General features: G+C 45.5%; 3 protein-coding genes and 1 non-coding gene across 7 annotated transcripts; 1 reads left to right on the top strand and 3 right to left on the bottom strand.

The window, feature by feature from the left end:
- Positions 1-1,363: 1,363 nt before the first annotated feature.
- Positions 1,364-10,749, bottom strand: LOC111071061 (RB1-inducible coiled-coil protein 1). Of its 2 annotated transcripts, none has more exons than XM_022362167.2 (5): positions 9,888-10,749; positions 4,527-7,663; positions 4,103-4,448; positions 3,935-4,034; positions 1,364-3,251 (listed from the first exon to the last, which is right to left on the bottom strand). In XM_022362167.2, the coding sequence occupies exons 2-5, from the start codon at positions 7,430-7,432 to the stop codon at positions 2,527-2,529; spliced, it is 4,077 nt and encodes a 1,358-aa protein (XP_022217859.2). In that variant the 5' UTR covers positions 7,433-7,663; positions 9,888-10,749; the 3' UTR covers positions 1,364-2,526. The 2 variants fall into 2 exon arrangements, with proteins under 2 accessions (XP_022217859.2, XP_022217861.2); XM_022362169.2 differs by lacking the exon at positions 9,888-10,749 and adding an exon at positions 7,904-8,572.
- A 737-nt stretch (positions 10,750-11,486) lies between these two features.
- LOC111071056 (A-kinase anchor protein 17A) lies at positions 11,487-15,246 on the top strand. Its single transcript, XM_022362161.2, has 8 exons — positions 11,487-12,097; positions 12,158-12,618; positions 12,695-12,952; positions 13,373-13,580; positions 13,648-14,312; positions 14,384-14,443; positions 14,493-14,582; positions 14,643-15,246. Exons 1-8 carry the CDS (start codon positions 11,897-11,899, stop codon positions 15,103-15,105), a joined length of 2,406 nt encoding a protein of 801 aa, XP_022217853.2. The 5' UTR covers positions 11,487-11,896; the 3' UTR covers positions 15,106-15,246.
- A 49-nt stretch (positions 15,247-15,295) lies between these two features.
- Positions 15,296-15,367, bottom strand: Trnae-cuc. The gene has a single exon. It is a non-coding gene; the product is annotated as a tRNA-Glu (tRNA).
- Positions 15,368-17,046: 1,679 nt separating this feature from the next.
- Positions 17,047-21,852, bottom strand: LOC111071041 (pre-mRNA 3' end processing protein WDR33). 3 transcript variants are annotated; one of them, XM_041593661.1, is made up of 10 exons: positions 21,736-21,852; positions 21,589-21,679; positions 21,226-21,524; positions 20,887-21,156; positions 20,678-20,829; positions 19,148-19,245; positions 18,939-19,065; positions 18,635-18,868; positions 18,363-18,574; positions 17,047-18,289 (listed from the first exon to the last, which is right to left on the bottom strand). In XM_041593661.1, exons 3-10 carry the CDS (start codon positions 21,508-21,510, stop codon positions 17,202-17,204), a joined length of 2,466 nt encoding a protein of 821 aa, XP_041449595.1. In that variant the 5' UTR covers positions 21,511-21,524; positions 21,589-21,679; positions 21,736-21,852; the 3' UTR covers positions 17,047-17,201. The 3 variants fall into 3 exon arrangements, with proteins under 3 accessions (XP_041449595.1, XP_022217834.1, XP_022217832.1); XM_022362142.2 differs by having other exon boundaries at positions 21,589-21,618; XM_022362140.2 differs by having other exon boundaries at positions 21,226-21,618.
- Positions 21,853-23,512: the final 1,660 nt, after the last annotated feature.

The following is a 23,512-nucleotide window of genomic DNA, read 5'->3' as shown; positions in this document are numbered from 1 at the left end:
GCATATAGTACTCCCATTTAGATTCGCTTGGGTTGAGATATACATATGTATTTATCTCTCTATGATATCAAATAATTTTGGATCGTCACCGCCTGATAGTTTATTCAAAGCAAATATTAAATGTCTGACCGCCAAATACTAGGTGGGGTGAAAAGTAACCTCCTTGGCAAGGAAAACCAATTTTTTTTTATAATTTTTATTTTATTTAATGTAGACTAGATTTCCCAAAAAATAATTTTCCGAAAGGTCTTCAAAATACTCCTTCTCGGTATCGATGATCTCCTCGTGTGAGCTAAATTTTGTATTAATTAGCCATATTTTGATGTTTGGGAAGAGATAATAATCCGATGGAGCAAAAGGCGAATAAGGTGGATGGGGAGCCTGGCTTAACACTATTTCGGAGTGCGCTCGGGCTCGTGTTTTTGGTCTGTAGTCTGCAAAAGAAACACCCAGCGGAAGGATAGCTTTTTCATATGCAGAATCTCGCTCAACAATTGGCGTGTGCGCTCAGTACTAATCCTTGTAGTATCTGCTAGCTCGTACACTTTCATTTTCCGGTCAGCCAACACCATTTTAGCTATTTTTTTGACATTTTCCTGTGTAACCTTATTGGAGGGCCTGCCACGTAGGACTTCATCGGCAGTGGAGTTTCGGCCACCATTAAATTTTTGGAATTTTCGTGGTAATCTGAAAAAGCATTAGCCCCATAATATTTATCCAACATTTAATTTTTTTTTTTCCTTCGCCGTTTTGCCTCTCAAAAAATATTTTTTTATTTTTTTTTCCATATTTAAAGTAGTTCAAAATTCTCAACAACAAAAATTGGTCAAAAAAATAACCAATCGCTGTATTGGGCTGAAATTTGACATGTCTGTCTAAATATGAATGGACTATAAGCCACCAATAATTTTGTTGCGATGGAAGCGCATATTGGTACCTAGTGGTTTGTGCCCGTAAATTCTTCTTAAGTCGCGGTCCATCGAACTTGTCCTCTAGTATTCTCATATAAATCTGCATTATCCTACGGAAAGAAGTGGCTACGTATGTACAGACGAGTATACATATACCGAATCGCTAAAGTTATCCTCTAACAGATATATGCCCTTTCTTTAGACTAGGTATATTTATATTTGCGTAATTATTTGTCAAAACAAATCCAAGTTTTACAGCTTAGCATAGTTCGAAAAAATTGATTCTCATTGAAAACGCTTCGTTTGTTCTTTCTAGAATATGAATATTCGTACAATAAAGTACATACTGCTCTACAATCTCCATTTCTCATCCGGTGGACAATAAAAAGACAAACCATACATACATGAATGTAAATATTTCGTTAAATAAAATATACAAATGTCAGTTTTAGTTTTGAAATGTTTACCATTTTTTATTTGATTTTTGCTTTTACACTTGTTTTTTTTTTAAGCTTGACATTTTTGCAACCCGCTTTTGTTACACCTTCGCTTACACATTTCCTCATTTAAATTGTTAAAGTATTATATAGTTTTAAATTAGTTTTTGTGTGTTTTATTTACAATTCGCGCTAAAAAATCGTCATCCTATCACGCAAAAACCAATTAATGTGTGTATATCCTACATTCTTGTCGTAATTTTCAAGTGTTTCTTGGTTATGAATAAAGGCATAAATAACTATTCGTCGATTTCCGATCTTAATTATTTACAAAAAGTCGAAAAATCAAGATACCCTAGATATAGAGAGGGGGAGAGAAAATGGAGACTATTGGGGAAAGGTGGCGTGGAAGAGAGAAAGGTGAGCATAAAACTGTGTTTTGTTTTTCCGGGCTGAGCCCAATACATACCATGTGAGGGTGTGTGTTCTGTGTGGGTTCTGGTCCTTTCAAAATCCTATAAAAAAATATGTTATCATCGTATAAATTTTTTACTCGCTACAGAACTATTAAACTGTAAATTAACTTTCTTGGCACTTAAATAAGCAAAATATAATCACATTCAACCAAAAACTATTTGATTGGCGTACAATTTTCGATTACAAAGTAATTTTTAGCGTACATTAATTTATTTTGAAAATTGCAGCTTGTGTGTCTGTGTGATGTGTTGTGTGTGGATGGGGGGGACTGTGAAGACAGTGAGAGAGAAAGGCCCTCTTCGAACTCATTTACAGGAGTCATCGATTAGATTAGATTATAGTACATTATGTAGACAGACATAGACTACATTAGAACATTTGCTTTCCGTTTAGCTATAGTTATTGATTTTTTTCCTTTGAATATATATGTTCTGCAATTTGTAAACTTTAAATTATTTAAGTATGTATGTATAACTTTTCACGTGGCTGTTACTGTTTTGTGTTGCTGTTTTATTGGAGTTTTTGTTGGTGTTTTTCTGTCGGTGTCTGTGTTGAGGACTTTGTGGCCCTGTGGCTTAATTGTTAGGGTTTCTTTCGGTTCGGTTCCTACATAGAGTAAAAGATTTAGCCTAGATACACACGCCATATACATATGCATGTACATATATACGTAGTTATATATAACTCTCAATTGTCGTATCCTATTCGGAAATGGGAAAATCGGCATCTGCCTCAGCGTCCTCCCTGCCCTCCAGTGAGCGGTACTCGGTGTCGGAGTCCTCGCTTATGGCCGTCGTACCAATCGACATTGGTAGCGTGGGTACTGCTGTGCTTGACACAGATTCCTCCGCCCTAACAAACGCAGTTATTTCCGGAACTGGGGGCACATAGATTGTAATAGTATCTGGCTCCTTCGCATCTGCATTGCCCTCGGATTCTCCGATTACTGGTTCATTCGGATTTCGATCCACCACAGGCGCCACCTGCACTGCACTCGCCTCATCTTGTTGCTCTGTTTGTTGTGTTAGGGGTTGTGTTATTATATCAGCAGAGGCCAACAGTAGATCCAGTTTAAGTTTGCTCGATGCCGTTGGCTGCTCTGTTATCACAGACTGTGCTTGAGTTGCTGCTCCCGCTGCTGCTACTGCTACTGCCGCTACCGTTTGGGGCGTTGGGACTATTGCTATTGCTGTTGCTGTGCCGCCAGCAGCAAGCAATTCATCTTCCTCGCTCACGCTAATGTAGCGACAGCGCTCGCTGAGCAACGAAGCGGACTCGTCGTCCTCCTCGTTCACGCTCGTGATGCTCACAGTGCGCTGTTTGAAGCCCGGATAGACGTTGCTTCCGGACGTGCCTGGCGCATCGATGACATCTCGAGTCATAGCTGCCAACGATGCTGACGCTGTTGCTGCGGCGGCTGAGCTCGCTAAAGAAGAAAACAAAAATTTATTATAAGTACATATGTACCTCGTAGTATTTAATTTAATGCACAATATCTACAATTATATGCAGACTGGAGCTGCAAAAAAAGTCTATATTTTTTTTCGATCTTTCTAAAAATAAAATGGAAGTCCATTCGGGGATCCATTCGTTTTATTGCTCAAGAAAAAAAACTTCTTGCAGGGAAATAATAGAGTATCAACATTTTCTGAACGTTTTAGGAGTCTCCGGAGTAGGAGTCTGTGAATTGAAATTCGTCTGAACATCTACTCGTACTCTGTGGAGCATGCAAGAATGCATGCATACCAGGACAACTTGTTCAGCGTTCAGCGATCAGTGATGGATTTTTAACGATAGTTCGTGACAACGCGCATGTTATGATACGCAAATGCATCCATCATGATGACCAGAAGAGGAGCGTAGATATATAACGATAAATTGCTGCTGGGTTCCATATCGATAGCTGACAAGTCAAAAAGAATTAGCAGCGCAAAAACAAAATACTTTTATCACTGCCCGATAATAAGAAATGTATCATGCCTGATAAGAGACATGATCACTGATACGTTGGCGGGCATACGGGAATACGGGCATCAGCATATCCGTTCCAGCAATAGCATATTTAGACTCTTGAATATTTTCTATGCATCTCGCCTTGCAGTTACTCACATTCTAAACGCTCCCGCCGCGAAGCATTTCGAGAGGGCATGGGCGCCAGCTTGATCCTATAGAACTTGGAGCCCCTGCTGACGCGGTACCGATTGTCGTCCTGCAAAGAAGGGACACTCATTAGCAGTCATCCGGGGAGAGGGCCATGTGCAATTTTTTGGCACTTACCTTTCGCGCCTGGCAGTACTCCTTGTCCACAACCCGTCCAATGGCATAGTACGGCAGAGGGATTTGATTCAAATCCGCTACGGCCACGGAGGCGTCGGCAGCGCCCGAAGCCGGGGCAAGTGTGATTGGAGGCGTCAGCTGGAGGCCGGCCAAACTATCCCCATGGACAAAATAGAGTGTGAGCGAGTCCTGTACGACCATGAACTGGGCATGGCGCATGCTCCACACGACAAAGACGAGATCGCCCCTGCCGCAGCCCTCCAGGGCAATGGACCGATGACTTGAACCGCCCGCCGACTTGGAACGGGTCATTGTACCGCCGATCGAAGGCAGATCGTAGCTGGAGCTGCAAATGCAAGAAAAAACATCGAGTTTAGTTGAATAAATCGAGGTCAGGATGCGTTCGTTGTCCTTCGTGTCGTACCTCTTCATGGCTGCCACACTGGTCTCCATTTCCAGGCGCTTGCTCTTCTCTTGGTTGAGCTCCTCCTCGAGCCGACACTTGTCCCGACTCAGATAGTCGATCTTCTCCTTGAGCCAGCTGTTGCCGTCCTCATTGGTGATCATCTCCAGGCGCGTCTTGAGCTGGTACGACTCCTGGGTGAGGAACTGGATCTGCTCCCGCAGCTGATCCAGCTGCCGCTCCTTCTCCGCTAGCATATCCTTCAGTATGCCCACATTGGCCATCACAGATTCTGAGTTCAGTGGGAGCAGGCGCGACTGCCACAGGGAGCGCTCCGACTCCACGGCCTCACTGATGGCTCGCTCGCGCTGGGCCAACAGCTCCTGTCGCTGTTGGCACAGCAGCTGGTCCACGTCCACGGTGGCGGTGGCGCTTGCCACGCTGGCACTGCTCGTTGGACGCTCCAGCTTCTCGAGACTGCTGTCCGAGGGCGAGCGCTCCATGGAGGTCATCAGCTTGAAGCGGCAGCGCAGCGACTCCAGCTCCGTTTTGTGCTCGTGGATCAGCTGCTCCCTGGCCTGGGTTACAGCTGCCAGCTTGTCTCGCTCCGCCATCTCCAGCTTGAGGCGCATTTCCTCCAACTGCTCCTGGGTCTGCCGCTCGCGCTCCCCGCACTGCATGTGCAGTACGTTCCACTTGTCCTGCAGCAGCTGCAGCTCTGACTGCAGCTCGTCCTGGTAGCCAGCGGCGTCACTGCGGAACGTGCCCAGATTGGAGCGGGCCTCCGCCAAACAGGCCAGAGCCAGCTTGGACATGTCCTCGATGGCCCCGCGCATCCTCTGGACGCTGGCTCCATTCTCCTCGGTGAGGGTGCCCGCGCTAAGCATCAGCAGCTCCTCCGTGGCCGTGCTCCTGGCTATCTGCTCGCCAACGATGCCGCTGGTCGTCGTGCTCACGGACTTGACGGCCGTCGTCAGTTTTTCAAACTCTGTTTCTGTGTCCGTTTCGCAGTCGGAAGTTGCCGAAGTGCCGACTCCAGCTCCTTGCAGCTCAACCAGTCGCGGAGCCAACAGAGGTGGCTCTTGCTCGGACTCTTCCTGCTCCCGCTCCTGCTCCCTGGTCACACCAGATCGATGCACAAAGAACTCTATCACAGGCCTCATGTTCGGCAGCTGGAGCTGGGCGGACAGCTCGGGCAGCTGCGAGGAGAGCAGCTCAATGTCCGATCTGCTGAGCGGCGGGAGACGCGTGTCGAAGCTGAGGGGATGCTCGTTCGCAAAGGCGGGCGGCATGTCGCCCATGCCGGGAAAGAGGATGTTCAAAAAGTGGCCGTCGAAGCTGGCGTTGAACTCCCGCCTGCGACGAAGCTCGTCGCTGTGGATGCGGTCAAAGTCGACCGAAAGTCGCGTGGCCCACTGGCGGAACTCGTCGGAGAATATCTTCCGGCGCACCACCTCGGCCACAGCCGCCACATAGGTGCAGGGGGCCCTGTGGATCTGCTCTATGATGCTGATGTGTCGCTCGGCTCGCCTCAGACAGCGGTGGTTGAAGAGCAGGCGGTTGTCAAACTCGCTCATGCCATTTTCGATCCACACGATGCGCCGCAAACGCGTGTGCAGGTTCTTGCCCAGCTCGTCCTTGGAGTTGGCGATGCAGCGGCAGTAGTCGCGGATCTTGATATGGTTCTCCAGCATCACCTGCAGCTGTGTGCAATGCGAGAGGCACAGGTCGGGCAGCACGGAATTGTCGCGCAGATTCAGGGCACGCGCCTCGTTCTGCTGGAGGGCTAGGGCCTGCTCCTTCTGCTCCTGCACCATCTTCTTTATCTTAAACTTGAACTCCTCCAGCTTGCACAGGCGGTCGCTGAGTCCCTTTATCTCCTTAACGTCCCCCTGGTTGGCCATCTTGATTATGTGCTGCACCTCCTCCTTGAGCTTCTCGTATATGTCCGCGCTGAAGATGTCCAGGCCCTGGATGCACTCGTCCGACATCAGCTGCAGCGCACTGTGGTTGCCCTTGGAGCTGATCCACTGCAGCAGATTCAGATTGTGGCGACGCGCCATCGAGCTGGAGGTTGTTGAGGTCTGGGAAACCCTGGTCGCTGCCTGCTGATCGCCCTCGGGCACGCCCCGAGCTGACCCTTCCTCACCTGCGCCCTCCTTCTCGTCCCCCATCTTGAGCTTCTTGTTGGGCGAGTCAGCTTGCGAAGACTCATTCAGACCCCCCTGCTGCTGCTCCTGCTGCTGCTGGGCAAACACATCATCGTTGTCCAGCAGCTCGTCAAAGCCATGGAAATCGGCCTCGGCGAGAGCCATGAGGCCAGGCAGTATGGGAATCCTGGCAAGCTGCTTGAGATCATCGGAGAAGTTCCTCAACAGCTCCAGGTAGCTGTCCCGCTTCTGCAGGTGTCGATCAAAGGCCAGACAGAAGTTGTGGAAGCGCTCACGGAACTCGTTGGTCAGATCCTCCATGTTGGCCACCACCGCCGACCAGCCCTGCTGCTGCAGATGCTGCTCGTGGACCAGTCGCTCGCACTGAGCCTCCTCCTTACGCGCAAGCTCGCGCATATGCTGCGCCAGCTGTGCCCGCTGACGCACTGTCTCGAGGGCCGGCGGAAGTTTGTGGCTCTCCTCCACCTGGCGTCGGAGCTCCACGTCGGCGTCGCTGTTCTGTATCGTGGGCGCCAGCCGCTCGTCGCCTGTGAGAAACATGTAAATGGGATTGGTGTCGGTGCCAGCCGAGTAGCACGACACCTGGGTGGAGTGCGTCAGCATCTCGCCTCCGCTCACCAGCAGGACAATGTTGACGGCTGGAATGCCGTGCAGCTTCTGTATTGTCTCCTTCAAGTTCTCCACGGACTGCAGGGCCACGTTCATGTCGAAGCTCAGCATGCGACCGACGTCCACATGGAATACGTACAGCATCATGGAGCTGTTTCTCTATCTCCTCTTTCTCTCTCTCTCTCTCTCTGACAGTGTATCCCCACCTTGGTGAGCTCCACCGCTTTCGCCTTATTTCTGCTCGTTACACTTATGGTTTGGCAGTGCTTCAATAGTATTGGTTTTGTTCCTTCATCTGTACGTGTGTGTGCTAGTAGTAGTTGTTTTCGTGTGTGTGTGTGTGGCAGCGAAGTCTGGTGCTGCCACCTGGCGGTTATGCTGGAAGACATAGTAAGAGAGCGGGAGAGCAGGTTAGCCAAAATATGGTTTACAGTTGTTTTTGTTTTGTTTTTGCTAATGTTAATCAAAGAGACAAACACTTTAAGAAAACAACTTTAATTAAATTTCCCTCCTTAAAACATTTTCAAACTACATAGCGAATCATACATTTTTTAAATTCTTTTATTAGATTTTGCAAAGCGACGGGTTTGAGAGACAAGACACGAATATGTTAGTTACATTTCTCAACAGCTGTTAGACATTGTGACGCTGCCTGTCGCTCTGTCGGAGGTCGGAGTGTGGGGCAGGCAGCCAGCTCCAATGTTAATGACTAACTGGGACGGTTTCGAGTCGCAATAAAAAATAGCAGAGCAACCATGTGCACAGCCGTCTATTCAATTTTATTTTTATAATTTTGTTTACAGTTTGTCTGGCGCAGCTTGGGTGCTTGTGTAAAACGTTGATAAGGCGCACATTACAGGAAAGCAGCAGACGCCGCTTCACACTCAACACGCGCAGAGCATTTGCAAGTTCTAGGCGAAAACAAACTCGAATTATCAACGCACCTTAATTTAAACACGTCTAGACTAGCGGGCGTATCGAAAAATAGTGACTCTTGTCGCGTCACCACTCCACTCACTCTCAGAGAGGGAATGGGCGAAGAGAGCGCTGCACGTGTGGGATCGCGCACACACACACATATGTACAGATGTATAGATGTACATATAGGAGGGCTGCTGTGCATGTGTCAATGCCAAGTACGCCGCCGACGCTCTGGCCTTTACCTGTGTGTCACAGTCCTTTTTTACCTAAGCGATTTTCACAATGTTTTATAAGAGGATCTTGTAGTTTCCAGGAGATGGACAACGTTTCTCAAAATTTTCCACCGTTAGCGAGCACGTGTAACGAAACAATATTTTACAGCGGCGATGAAATACCTGGAACGATTGGCTAATTACATCCCAAATGACCAAGACAACATCTGTAAGCTACTTTATAACAGCTTGGTGAAATACTAGCTGCCGACACTGATTAATTAAAGGCAATAATCTGCCCATTAGTCATCCATGACATGCAAGAGTGCAGTCAAAGCCCCCCACCTGGACGACCTGACCAAGAGCACATCACCGACGTAGCGAGCGAGCGAGCCCCAAAGTGATAACAGTTTATCAGCTGCGCAAATGAACAAATGCATATATATGTACATACATATGTATGTACATTGCCTATACATTATCATATACTATTCGTATCGAAAAAGGAGAAATCTGTCTTAATTCCTAAACCGAGACTAGGCATGTCCATCAGCCTATCAGTAAAAACGGGGTAAACATTTGCAGGAATACCACTAAAGATCAGATATCAAACCTTTTGAATCAAATAGGTGACGTAGTCATGACGGCTGAGATCTCCGAAAAGCATTTCAGCCGGAGGATATGCAGTCTCTGCTCCCACACAGACCAGACGACTCCACTGATAGCTGATTACACAAACGTTAACGCCACCCGAAGAGCCGAGCAGAGCTGTCAGAGTTTATCAGCGCGCTGGGTGTACCGTGCACGTTGTGGGGGGCAAAAACGACAAAAAAACACTTTCACACTCGTTGGGCAAAGGGCAATGGGAGAGGGGACTTCCAGACAGACACACACACGGGGGAGATGCCGTGAATTGGGAATGCATTTATTTCATATATAGCTGCACTTAATAAATACAGAATTTCGTGAAGGTAGGTGGGGCCGTGTAAGTTAGTTCAGCCAAAACAATAACGCTCGAAAATGAAACTGAACGGCTCGATCAGCTGATTCCCTTGCACCTAATATCGATATTCGGTTCTCCAGCTGTTAAATGTTTTGTTTTATTTTTTTGCACTGGGCTGCAGAGAAAAAAAGAAAAACACCAATTTTCTACACAACTATTCTCTTGAAATATGTAAATGATTGCAATTAATTGTAATTTGGCTCGAACTGACGCATAGCATAGACAACAGCGACAACAACAACAAGAACAGCAGTAGTATGCAAGGGTTGCTGACGTTCGAAAAAGAAAATGGCAGCAGGTGTAGCTGCATTTGCAATTCAGCGGGGTGGGAAAGAGAGGAGAATGAGGGGACGGGAGAAATTTATGCAGTAAAAAGGGCGTCGTCGGATGTTTGTGTGTGTGAATAAAAACTATAACTAACGGTTAATTAAAACTATGCACCACTCACACTCGCGCTCACACTTACCTTGTAATCTTTGATCAATTTTCACAATGGCGTGCCTGTGTGTGCTACGTTGTGTGTGTGTGTGGAGCGTTTGTGTGTTTTGGTTTTAATCAATTGTAAACGAACACACAAGCGCTGAAAATTATTTTGCATCAGCTGTGGCCGTGCCGTGCCTGTGTTGTGTGTTTTTATTTGGGGCCAGCGGCAGCAGCGCTGCGCAGCGTCGACGCCAAAGTCGAGTCAACAACAACACAACAAGCCTCTTCTTATTTGCTTTTTGCTTTGGTTTTGCGTTCTCTTCTGCTTCCGCTTTGTCTCTTTCAGCGCGAGTATTGTTTTATTTTCCGTTTGCCTTAAATGATTTTCTTATTTATTTTGTATCGCTTTGCTTTTTTCCGCTGCTTCTTCTTGCTTATTACTTATTACTTTAAAGCTATTTTCGTTGCGTATCGTATCAAATACAAATGTAAGTGTGTAAAACCGTTTTCTTGAATTTATTTCTCAGTTTTTCTTCATTAATATGTTATTTATGCAAAAATATATTTCCCATTTTCCCCCGCAGTGCTTGGGTTGTTTGCGTTTTGTGGGCCCCTTCGTTCTCTGTTGCTGTTTTCTTCCCTTCTTAATCTATTTCTTTGTCTATCACAATTGCGTTGTTGTTGCTGCTGTAGTTGTTGTTGCCTGTTTGCTTGCTTATGCTTTCTGCTCTTGGTTGTTGTTGTTGTTGGCAGTTTTATTTCGCGTCAGTTTTAAGCCCATTTACGAAGCGGCCATTTACCCCGTTTTGGTTTTTGGATTCGCACAATTTCACTCCCGCATATTGTTGATTTTCTTATATTTCTAATTAAATTAAATGGGTATAAAAATGAAATAACGCACTTCGTTCCAGATATGGGTACCCTATGACCCTCGAAAATACCCAAACATAAATCCGTTTTATATATAATACGGCGTTTACCGATAAGAAATCATCCCTGTTCGGACCCTCGAAAATATACCCAAACATATCCGTGAATTTTTCCTTGGGTTTTTCAATTTCGTTTTTATAATAAAACACACACACATTAAATATGGGGAAGTAATATACCGACGGTCCTATTTTTCAATTTTGATATTTGATTTAATATTAAAAGGTGGTTGGAACTCTGATATTCGTATGAAACCGATTAGAAATTGATTGGAGCAAAAGGCTTTTGCTAGCGGCTCTACGCTGAGCAATAAAGCTCAAAAACAAGAAAACCCGATTAATACTAAAATAGCAGCGATAGTATTGTATGCTTTTTTGCTAGGCCCTAGCAAAATATAAAAATATTCTCTATGCCGCCAGCGCACATTGCGCTATAATAGACTCCAAAAAAACAAAAAACCCTTCAAAGCAGGGCGTGAAGAGGGAGTTACTGGACTTTGGGTAATAAAAATCGTTCTGATGCGAACGCAATAAAAGGCGCACCTCCTCCTGCTACAAGAGCCACCAATCCCACTACTAGTAATTTCCTGCTTTCGTCAATTTTTCGTTAACTTCTGTTAACTTTTCTCTCAATTTTCACAGAGTAAAGAAAATTACTTGAATTTTAAAGTACATTCATCCCATCTCTACTCGCATTAAGCATAGATATCGATAGTCACCCACCACCAGCGAAAAACCCAACTTACAGAAAATAATCTTAAAATTTCTTTTTAGCATCCAGCGCGGCGTCGTTTGCATAAAGTGAAAGAATTAGTTATATTTAAGTAGCGTTGGCAAGGTTCTGACATTTACACAAAACAAACCCACAGCGGTATAGACGGACCGGACGGGCGCAGAATTTTCACCCATTTAGACACACATAAATACATACACATCGTCCAATGACAGGGGCGGTATTTCTTAGGTGTTCTTTGAGAATATTTTTCTGACCCCAGGTGTAATTTTTGTCTGTATATTTGGTAAACACATAACAAAACGATATCACTTTCCGTATTTTGCCCCATTTATTAATTACATTGTATTTTGCCGAAAATAACTCCACATAACATATGTACATTGAAAAATGATCAACATTCAGACAATAGAAAATGTGGCCGACTGCACGCCACTTTACCTGCCCCACAGCTTGTATCTCAAGCCGTGGGCAAAAATGCAAATCTCCGTGTCATTGCCGAAAATTAAATCCGGCAAATCCGTTTCCAATCTGGAGATAATGGACAAACTGAGCGCTGAGCTCAAACCGGACAAGTTTCTCCTGCTCAAAGTACGTACATAAGCTATACCCGCAGCTGGTATGTCTCTTTAACCGATCTTTCGATTGCAGGTTTCCAAGAGCACTGTAGACTACATACGCTTCGAAGCGGAGTTAGACGAGCGCAAGCGTCTTCGTTTGGCCCGTGAACGTTTGGACGGCATTTCGTTGCGCATCTCTGGGTTCAGCGAATCTTTCCGAGTGCGATGCGCCGAATCCAAGGATGAGTTTCCCACACGTCACGACTGGGACTCGTATTTTCGCGATGCCCGCAACATGGATGAAATGAAGGCGGGCGAGCGGCCAGACACCATACATCTAACCCATCTGCCCATGCGTTGGTTTTGCCCACGGCACTCGGAGCACGAGGAGCAGGTCAAGCCCAGCGAAAGTATTTTCAAGCGTATCTTTGAGAAATTTGGCCGCGTCCGTGCTGTGGACATACCCATATGTGATCCTTATCGCAAGACTATGCAATCGGACATCAACGGCATGCGTACGTTCAGTTTCGAGCAAGATGTTCTTTTCGAAGCGTAAGTACAGAATTCCTGATCGCAGCTAATACAATTAATACTAATACAATCGTTACAATTACAATCCCGGCTTCAGCTATGTACAATTTGAGGAATACACCAGCTTTGTGCGTGCCATGGATGAGTTTCGTGGCACAAAGCTGGTCCGAAAGTTCGTGGACAAGACCCAGGCCATCAACATTTGTGTCAACTTCGACAAGCAGAAGCATCTTAGCGACTCGCACATCCAGCGCCGTGAGCGCATGAGAAAGCGGTGCATTGCAAAGGCCCAGGCTGAGGATGAGGAGCGGGATCGTTTAAAGAAACAGCAAGCTGAACAACTGGAACGCGAAAGGTTTGATAATTGTTTGAGCCAGGAAATGAAATCAATAATTAAGATAGGCCTCAGATCTACTAAAGATCGTATCGATCTTTTGCACACTCTGATAGTTTATTTTGGAGAATGTTCACTTGTTTCAAACTCATTTTCTCCGAACTTAATCTTCATGCATTTCTATATAGAGTTGTATAACTACTGCGAGTATTACTGGTTTCATCTCTTGGCGATTGACACATTTTCTTTCACAAAGAGTATTGCTTTTTACATTTGTTTCTCACACGGCGGTCGTTGGGCGAGTGGGGCATTTAGCCTACCCTACCGTTCTCTGTATCTTCTAGACGAACAGTTAACAAAAAAAATATTCTTATGCATATAAAAAAATATAGACAAGACAAAACAAAACAAAATCCTGCAAAATTGCAACAAAAATTACAGGAAAAAGCAGGAAGAACTAAAATTAGCCGAGGTGGAAAAGCAGCGTGAACGAGAAGAAAAACGAAAAGAAAAACATCTCAAAAAGATCCACGAGCGCGGCCAGGTGGAGATCTCGCAAAAGATACGCATCGAGGAGCGCAAGCTGCTGATAGCTCAGCGCAAGCTGGAGAGTATACGCACCCTGGAAAAGCTATTCGAGCGCATACAGGTACAGATAGAGGCGGGTTCTTTTTTTCCCAGAACTACTAATTGATTGCTTTCCTTTTTCGCTGCAGTTGAAGCAAAAAGATAAGCCACGCCGGGCAAGACAAGATGAAGCCAAGGACATTCAACGGGGCCGTTTGGTGGAGAAGTATAAGGCTGCCACAGAGAAGCTGGTCTGCGAGCAGCGAAAAATCGTACAGGAGATCAAGAGTAATACTCCCTTAATGGGTCTGCTGAAGAGTAAATCCAAGAAGAACTCTGCTGCTGATTGCAGCAGCGACGACGAAAACGCCAGAGCTGCCAGCAAGCGGCTTAAGGCAAATGGCTTGGCTACAGCTGCAGCTCCTGGGGCCGTAGATTCCCTCTCGAATGCCGCCAGTGCGGCACTGAATCCTTTCAAGCCTGCCACTGCCATGTCCGTTGGCGCTGTACCGGGCCAAGCCGCTTACAATGCCGAAGCAGCCAGCGAGTGGATGCAATCGCTGTCCATGTTCGGATACGGCTTACCTGGCGTGTTTCCTGGAGCCCTTTATCGCCCTGCAGCTCCATTTCCCGTCTCCAGCAATTACCGAGGCTTTGCTCCGCGACCTCGCGGCCGGGGTCGGGGCCGTGGTGCAGGCTTCCGTGGTGGTCGTTCTGGGTACGAAGGATCATCCTCGTACTACAATCCCAAGCATGATCGCTATGGCGACGAAGATAACGATAATGGATACCATCACAAGTCTTCGCGCGGAAGGTACATTTTAGTATTGCAGACTATTGCGAATTGGAACCCTTGTATTATATGTTGATCTATTCCTATTGCAGGCATCGCTCGCGTTCTGCCTCATCCTATTCAAGGAGCCGGAGTAGATCGCATGGACGACGGTAAGTAATTCGATTCAGAATGGGTGTTTTTTCATTTTTGTTTGAATAGAATCATTTGTCGTTCCAGACGCTCTCAGTCGCGCAGCCGCAGTCGCAGTCGATCTCACTACCGCAAATCATCTTACTCATCAAGATCAAGGTAACACTGTCACAGCACCCGTATTATATATGCAAAATTTTACCACGTTGACATTTTTAGACGGACTCACAGCCGATCTCATTCGCGCAGTCGAAGCAAGACGCCGTCGCAACGGAAGAACCGCAAATTGGCCTCCACACGCCGATCCCGCTCTGTCAGCTACTCACGATCCCGCTCCCACTCGCGCAAGCGCTCCCATTCCCGCCGCGAGCATCGCAGTCGTCACCGCAGTCGCAGTCGTAGTCGCAGTCACAGCCCCATTCGCAACCATTCGGATAAAAACATTGTCCTGGAGGCTGACAAACTAGTTGCCTCCGCTGAGCAAATCCAACGCACCATCGAGCAGCACACCAAGGATCGCATGCGCGAAGAGGAGCGAGAGATAAAGCAGAATTTCCGGCAGCAGCGAACCAACAGCCACAGCAGCAATCATGTGGACACCAAACTACAAACAGAATCAAACGATGAAGATAGACGAGGCGGCAGTGAGCGTAGCAGTCGCCGCAATTCTCTGGCTGCATAGAATATTTCAATTATTTTAACATTGTTCTGTAAGGTTCCACACAAAAATAAAACGGCCTTCTGAACAATTTCTCTGCCCTTGCAGAGGGTATTGTGAATGGTTGCCAGATGTTTGTAACACAGAGAAGGTACACATACTCTACAAAAAGGGTTTCTCTCATCCTTGAATCAAGAAAAAAAAACTTAATAGTTTCCCATACCGGGAATTGAACCCGGGCCTCCCGGGTGAGAGCCGGGTATCCTAACCACTAGACAATATGGGATGGACAATTCTCTGGGAATTGCAGCAATACAAAAATATATGGTTCGCTATTCTGTTGCTTAAATTCTGATCTATTTTATATTTATTTTTGGTATTTGTATGTATTTTGATCTATTTTTCCTAAAACACACATTTCCATATATTGTTGCACTATATCAAAGTTATACTTGTACTTGCACACAATTCATCAAATTTTATGAGCATTTTGTGCGTATTTTGAATAACGTATTTTATTATTATTTTTTGGCTAAGCGCCGTCCCAAGGCAGCAACAAGCCAGTAGTGGACGATCTCTTAAACCTAATTTGATCCCTTATCTAACGTACGGCATTAAACGTACTGTTATACTTCAGGGCCGGCTTTAGGTGTTAAAATCAAAAACAATTTTTAAAAAGCAATCAATGCTAAATATTCTAAAATAATTCAGATTGAGCAAACTGCTCAGGTTTCACTGAATTCGGCGTTTTAATTGTTTTCTTCAGTTCTGATTTTAATTCTTGTTGTATGTGTTCGGTTTTGCATCACTGGTCCCAATGTTCCAAAACTCTCCAATCTAGGCTCTCTGGGAACGTTGGCGTTCATGCAGACCACATCATAGGTCTTGTGAGAGAGTCTTAGCACCAATCTCTACACTGATATACAATATTAAAACTATTTTATATTGAGTCTATGGGTCGCTTAAGACGTTTTCAGTTAAGTCGGTGTTTTCTAGGAACGCAACCCACTTGTTAGCCAAGGGCAAGGTGTATTTAAGCACTCCCTCTATCCCTTTTCTGCTTAATGAGAAATATTGTTGCTGATTCCATGCAGCTATTGTCGACGTGGATTATGGGCGAGGTCGTCCGGGGTGCTGGTCGTGACTGAGGAGAAAGCTGTGAAGTACATCCAGATCCAGGAGCACTATTGTGCAAAGCCTGGAGGTGGAGACGCACAACTCGACGACAAAGGACAGACGGGAGCATCCTGGACGAGGTTGAGACGGAAGCTTAGTTTTCTCATCAAATTGTATGTGTATTTTTGGATAGCATAAAACTTGCTTAAAGATAGCTACAACTCGGGCACATTTGGAACCATATCATTTGGGCCGGGAATTAGAAGCATCTCTTTCGCTAAGACGTTATAATGAGTTCGAATAAATTACACGCTCTTTCGATTCTAGCATCTTTATCAACTATAAGAACTGAACATAATACCCAAACGAATTTTCTTTATGTTGAATGATTGAACATTGACTACAATCAACTGCAAAAAAATACTTTATTCTTAAATATACTCGTATTTCGTATATGATTATTTTCACCAGGTTCAATAAGTCAAATTGATTGCACTTCGACAATATAATGATCTTGTACAGGGCAGGAGGATTATTTGGAAGATATTTGTATTTTAATTTAAGCACTTTGGTGGAAATTCTTTCTCAGATCTTGTGAGGATGCTAAGATATCCGTCTATAGAGGCTAACACCTTCCTACTCAAGTGTAAATATTCTTACTTTACCATCATAGTTCTGTTTAATTTTAAATTCTTTCATGAATTCATACATACATATGTATATACTCGTATAATAAAGCTTACAGCTGGAAAAAACGTGAGATTAGTAGGTGAAATCGTGACTTGGTAGGGCAACCGAAACCATTGTGATCACAGAATCGACCCGGAATGAAAACACATTTTTGGATTATATTACAAATCAGTTTCTTTTCTTTCTAAAACAATACAAGGCGAGTGTTCGCATTAAAAAGCAATGTTGCATGCGTGATTGAGTCAACGAAAGGAGTCGGCTTACAATTAGAGAATGTGTGGATCAGTGTGGATGGTTCCTGGATTTGATTCTGTTTAGAAGCGTCTGTTGTTTCGCCCCCGATTTCTTCCGCTCCCGCTGCCACCACTGCCACCGCCTCCACCTCCGCCACTGGATCCGGAGTTGTTGTTGCCACGCCTGCGGCGTTGCTGTCCGCCGCTGTTTGAGTTGTTGTTGTTGCCACTCTTCGGAAACTGGTCCCGCTCTCGCTCGTTGAAGTTCTCAGGGCCGTTGTTGCTGAAGCCGTTTGAGCCATTGCCGCCATTCCCTCCGCCTCCGCTCCCACCGTTTCCATTGTTCGACCAGGGAGCATTGGCAGCCCATGGATTGGGTCTGTTTGATTGGGATGGATCTCGATCCCGTTCCCTCTCGCGATCGCGGTCGCGGTCCCTCTCTCTCTCCCGCTCGCGCTGCTCCAATGGGGGCTCATCCACAAACTCCGTATTGGGCTGTTGGGCCTTGGCGGTGACGAGCGAGGGCAGGAAGGGCTTCTTCAGGAGCAGCAGCTCGCGCACGCATACCAACTGTGCGTTGTGCTGTCGGGGCTCGAAGCGGGACTTCTTCGTTGGGGGCGAGGCCACCTCGCCGCGAACCTCCACCGCGGGGGAGACAGATCTTGATCGATCCTTCAGGGGCACCACATCGCTCAGTTCCTCCAACTTGCCAGCGTCGACGTACTTGTTGAGGAAGTCCGCTCCCTGACGTATGGCCCCCATCAGACGCGAATCGGGATGCACGCGAATGAAGCGATTGTAGGCAAAAACGCCGACAATTGTGTGTGGATCGAGGCCGTTCAGCATGCCACTGGCCAGAATGCCCTCCAGGGTGTTTTCGCTTATCTGCTGGTGCGTCAGGCCGTTGGAAAAGTCCTTGGCCTCACGAGCTGCCAGTTCCTCGTGGATTGTGAGCACACTCGGATCGTCGGCGCGGCGAGGACCCGCCCACTGCACCTGGAAGTTCCGTGGTATGGGCTTGCTGTAGGGCACCTTCTTCTCCCTGTCCCGATCGCTGAGAGCCTTGCTGGGATCCAGATCCAGGCCGGGAATGAAGCCCTTATCGGCTGTGAGGCTTTCGGTAAACTCCACCCTGTCCTCAGGTCCCATGCCGGGTATTATGGCATCATCTGTGGGAACGGAAGTACGTAAAGCAGATGCGCAACACTCTCTGTGCGGACCATCCAAAACAAAAGAACTTACCGTATTCACACTCATCCAATGCAGCCAAGCTGGCGGGCAATGTGTTCAGGTTGTATTTGTCACGCATAAGATCTCCCGGACGATTTCTGGTCCAGAACTTAATTGTGTGATCGTTCGAGCCGGAGCACAGAATGTGCCCAAGCGGGTGCCAGGCCAGAGTCCACACAATGCTGTCATGGGCCGTCTCCACGCTGCCAATTTCCTTATCCGTTCTGTAAGAGATCGAAGATTTTCTTAGACAAAATCACTCTTAAACTACAAGCCAAACGCACCCAACATTCCAAAACAGAATGGATCCATCGGAGCCGCCGGAGCAGAAGAGGCCCTCGTGAATGGGGTGCCAGGACACAGAGCTGGCCTCCTTTTTGTGGCCACGGAACACCTGGACCTCCTCCCGCAGATTCCGTATGTCGAAGAGCTTCAGCAGATGATCCCTCGAGGCGGTGACCAGCCAGTTTCCATTGTCATTCCATTTGAGATCCATCACCGTGGACTTGTGGGCATGTCTGTTTAAAATTGGAGGTGATTCAATGAAAAGTTGCTGACGATTCTCAAAATCAAGAGGGGGATACTCACAGCGTGGCCAGGGCAATCCCGCTCTTGGGGTCCCAGATCTTAATGGGCTGCTGGTTATCCTTGCTCCCACTCACGATCATTCCCTTGTGAGGATGCCAGTGCACGCACTTGACATCGGCACCATGACCTATACATTAAAATGCGGAAAATGTTTACATTTAATTTGCTGTAGACCAGTAGACCACCCTGGTGGTAAGGTAAGGGCTCACCTCGCAGCACTCGCTCCTCTTGGCAGCGCATAAAGTCCCAGATCCGCAGAGTGCCGTCATCACTGCCGCTGACAAACTTGCTGTCCGTTGGACTAAAACTGCGTTTATTGGATTGCATTGGAGAAAGGTTAGAACGTAACAAAATACGGATTGAGTTGTGTATGTGTGTGTGTATGAATGAATCATGTGCCTTAGCGCATTTTAATCTTATATCTGCTTTGCTTTGCTGATCTTAGCTTCTATAATATTTACAAAATATTGGACAAGGGTGTGTGAGTTGGATGGGACGGGATATATCACTGGATTGATTTCAGTTATTTTATTCTTCACCAGAAGACGACATCACATCATCAATTGGGTGGGGTATGGGCGTTAATTTAACGATATTTTAATATTTCTCTTAAGTATTGCATTCCTCAAATTCAGTTTTCAAATATTTTATTTCTTTATTTTGAGGGCTCTCCGCCTCTTAAATATTCTTGCAAATGTAATCTACTTATCCAAATTAATTATTCCTTGCAGTAGGTATTATTGATTATTGAACTAAGATAATTTAGATTCAATTCTTAAAAGGAAAAACAAACAAAAACCATAAAACAAATTGAAAAGGTTTGTAAAGTATAATTTGAGGAATTCTTCGGATAGAAGCGCACGCATTCAGACGTCGCCGCATCCATAATGAAGGCGTTTAACAATATGTCGATGCCTTCGGGAGTTTACTGTAGAGTCCTACAAGTTCGATTGACTGTGCTGAGCTATCTGTTGGCAGATGCGCTCGCAAGATGTTGTTGGCCCAGTCGCCAGAATGGTTCCAGCCTGGGGCAGGCCAGGTGGATCGGGATCGGCACCGGCTCACAAAAGAAAACACTCGAACCCCCGAATTTTTTAACAATCTGTTGTTGCATTCAGTTTTTATTTTATTTGTTGTTGTTGATGCTGTGATCCGCGTAAATAAAATGGTGCACTGGTTTCGTTTTCAGTTAAGTTGGTTGCTTTTATTGTTTCTCAGGTATCTCAGTATTGCATTTCACTTTCAGTCTTTAATTGTTTATAGCTATAACACAGAGGAGTTCTCATTCTGAGGGTTTACAACATACAGATATGGGGATGTTCTCTTGGGGAACTTTTGTTTAATCATAATTTCCCCAGTCAAGGAAGGCTAGGAGGGAGGGACGGCTAAACCGGCTAAATGGCATGTTGCTCGAGTGATAACTTTATTGATAAACAGCAAACAGCAACAGCCCTAGGAGTAATCGATCACCTAGTAAACATCTAACAAGGTGTCTGAGGATATGAATGCCCGCAACTGCCCACGCGGCCCGAGTCAGATCGTCTAGCGAGACAATGGGATAAGGACAACGACAAGGACAACAACAACGAGAGTGAGCAACGCGAGCTAGTGTTTCGATTTTGACCGTGTTCTGGCTTTGGCTGTGACATTGACTTGCTATTGACGGCAGCCTCATGCTCGCGTCAGCGGCTACGGATGGGTAAATAGTACAGTTGACAGTTACAATTAAATGGCTATACCTTATTCCCCTAATGGCCTCCTTGTGGGCCTGGTACATCTTGACGTTGTTCATGTTGGACTGCCAGTACTTGACATAGCCGCCGTGGTCTCCGGTTACCATCCAGCTGTCGTTGTGTGACCAGACCATGGTGCGCACCGATATATCGTGGGCCTGGGCGACACAACACATCAGTTGATTAGCTGCGCCGCTGGCGGGCTTCCAACTCACCTGAAGGATCGTCTCGAAGTTGAATGTAAGTCCGTTCCACAGCGTAAACTCGCCTGAGCTGGCTCCTGTGACCAGACGCCTGCCCTCTGGCGTCCAGGCTAGCGTAAAGATGGGACAGCGCATTTTATTGGTGGCCGTCTTGACAAAGCGCGTCGTCACTGCATTCGAGGGGTTGTCCAGATAGCTGGAAGGCGGCAGCATATGAGGCACATATATGCTATCGGGCTGCAGGGCCAGTCGATCCCTGTGATCACGCTGCCATAGGCGGTTCTGCAAGCAAGTAAAATATTTTTATAGAAATTGCGGTGCGACCAAGCCAATGAAAGCCTTCACACTCACCTCCAGGGCCTTGATGATGGACGCATTGTAGTCCACGGTCTTTCGCATTACACTTTTGCGCAATCGCTTGCCATCGAAATCGTCCTGGGACATGCCGAAGGGCCGCTGAAAGCCACCCGGCATGAAGGGCTTAAACTGGTTGTAGCCATGCTTGTTGGAGCCATGATGGGGATGGTAATGTCTGTAGTGCTGTCCGCCCATCGAGGGAGGAGGAAGGGATGTGAAGTTTGTCGCCAGCGCAGATGGCGCCGTCAGCAACTGAGGCGGTGGCTGTGATACGTCCATTGCTGTTTGCTATTCTGTGTATTTGCGTATTCCTTCTTAGCTTAACGTACGGTACGCTTCTCTTCTTACTTCCCTTACCGAATTTCTCGCTACGCGTCGTCGACGTTTCTGCAATAAAACACACACACAATCACACGGCGCCCAGCTCCGCGCTGTGTCGATTTGCTCGCTTCAAAGCTAATATTAAATGCAAAGTTTTGTGCGGGCGACAGCCACACCACTTACTTTTCTTGTACAGATGATTAGAGCTGGAGAAACATCGATGTTAAGTCTCAGAAGCGCTATTTTGCGACAGAAAGTGCTATATATTCCGCTCGGTGCCCAGTGTGACCAAGTGTGCCAAACATCGATTATTTTTGTAAAACATCGATGTTTTTATTTATTCGTTGTTCGTTATTCGTTGGTATGTTGCTAGCGCCCCTCGAAAAAGATATCAATTTTATATTTTCTGCTAGCAAAAACGAACGTAAACATTGCAAAATGAGAACAAAAAACCAAATGAAATATTTTAATAGTGAAGACAAATTAATGACAATTATATGGATAGTATAATTTATTATTTTTTATTAATTTTCATGAATATAAAACAAATATTGTTTGCAAAACATTTTATCTTCACGGTGGTCGGCACGGGAGGCGTTGCCATTTGCTGCTGTTGATAGTCAGACACATTTCCTTGCCAATAAAATATTGGGGAGCCCAGGATATGCCTAGGCATTAACTTTAAACAAAACCAAGCATCTGTCTGAGCAGTGTAACCGTACGGAATGCAGTGCACACCTTTGGTCACACCACTGGCCGCTAGAAGAATATCTGACATATTTCTGCTAGCAAACACTTTTTGGATCTGAGTACTAGGCTTTACATAGAAAAAAATAAAAAATTTTAATGATTACGGAGGTTAGTTCGTTTTTAGTTGCATAAATTAAATTAAATACATATATGGACGGTATATAGACACCTTTAATTTTGTTAACCCTTAATGTAATAGTTAAATAAATATATGGACCTGTATATACGACCTTTCTTATGTAACAAATTAATTCAAACAAATACAACATTTAGCCCAAAATTTAGGGCCAATTTAGTTATAATAGTCTCTGATTTAAATCCTCTTGTTAGGCTACCCTTATTGTAATAGTTTATGGAAAAAATAATTGTCCCTCCACTGAATCCACATTGGACATAGACGAGCCTCTGGAGAAAGCATGCATGTGTTGTGTACGTGACAAATACAACATATTAGAAAAAAATTAATATGACACACATTTATGTTGCTAGTCTGTGACGTCTGCCATCCAAAAGATTTTAAAAATCCCTTCGGAACGTAATGGGTTATGGTTAGCTTACACAACAATTTCTAAAAACATCGATGTTTTCATCGGCCCTCGGATATCCGTGGGCACCGTATCATAGACCAGCAGATCCCTATCAGAGTCGCCCACCATCGGATCCAGCCTATGGACGAGCGCTACCAATGCCGTACGATCCGCATTCGCATGTGGGAACATACATATGAAATGTCATTCCACATCCCTCAGCCCTTACGGAACGTATGAGTCCGATCAGCTATATGTACATCTCCGCTAGTGGAACTCGGAGTATACGACAACTTTTAATTTAGACCTGTCCTATATATTATGTTCCCGTCATAGACATTGATTGATGAAGTCTAGCTCTTACCATGTTTTTCTACTTCGGGCTTAATTTATGTTTACGTGCAATGGTAGCACCTAATAATTGAGGAAAATTGCTACTTAATAGTACTTAATAGTAAATAGTAATTAAAGGAAGGGAAGAATTAAGAAGTGGAAGGGAATTAGTGGTAGATATAAATATATACAAATACAGTCATATAGCATAAGACCTAAAGGGCTTCAACATAATAGTGAAAATCGACTTTCAATTATTTTAGCGAGTAATTTCTATTTGATTATTTCCATTATAAACTTCTCTATTTATGACAGTGCATACTTTTTCCATATGAACGGTGAGGGTATTA

This window comes from Drosophila obscura, unplaced genomic scaffold (assembly GCF_018151105.1).
Source record: "Drosophila obscura isolate BZ-5 IFL unplaced genomic scaffold, ASM1815110v1 contig_192, whole genome shotgun sequence".
Taxonomy (NCBI): Eukaryota; Metazoa; Arthropoda; class Insecta; order Diptera; family Drosophilidae; genus Drosophila; species Drosophila obscura.
This window is presented reverse-complemented; position numbering and strand designations above follow the sequence as displayed.

Bases quoted from the DNA above. Each gene is read 5' to 3' on its own strand.
- LOC111071061 (XM_022362167.2), bottom strand. From the start codon at position 7,432: ATGATGCTGTACGTATTCCATGTGGACGTCGGTCGCATGCTGAGCTTC. The intron at 4,449-4,526 runs GTACGACACGAA...TTGCATTTGCAG, and splicing joins AGTGTGGCAGCCATGAAGAG to CTCCAGCTACGATCTGCCTT. The intron at 4,035-4,102 runs GTAAGTGCCAAA...CCTTCTTTGCAG, and splicing joins AGTACTGCCAGGCGCGAAAG to GACGACAATCGGTACCGCGT.
- LOC111071056 (XM_022362161.2), top strand. From the start codon at position 11,897: ATGATCAACATTCAGACAATAGAAAATGTGGCCGACTGCACGCCACTT. The intron at 12,619-12,694 runs GTAAGTACAGAA...TCCCGGCTTCAG, and splicing joins CAAGATGTTCTTTTCGAAGC to CTATGTACAATTTGAGGAAT. The intron at 13,581-13,647 runs GTACAGATAGAG...TTTTCGCTGCAG, and splicing joins AGCTATTCGAGCGCATACAG to TTGAAGCAAAAAGATAAGCC.
- LOC111071041 (XM_041593661.1), bottom strand. From the start codon at position 21,510: ATGGACGTATCACAGCCACCGCCTCAGTTGCTGACGGCGCCATCTGCG. The intron at 20,830-20,886 runs GTGAGTTGGAAG...TGTGTCGCCCAG, and splicing joins ACTTCGAGACGATCCTTCAG to GCCCACGATATATCGGTGCG. The intron at 18,575-18,634 runs GTGCGTTTGGCT...GATCTCTTACAG, and splicing joins ATTCTGTTTTGGAATGTTGG to AACGGATAAGGAAATTGGCA.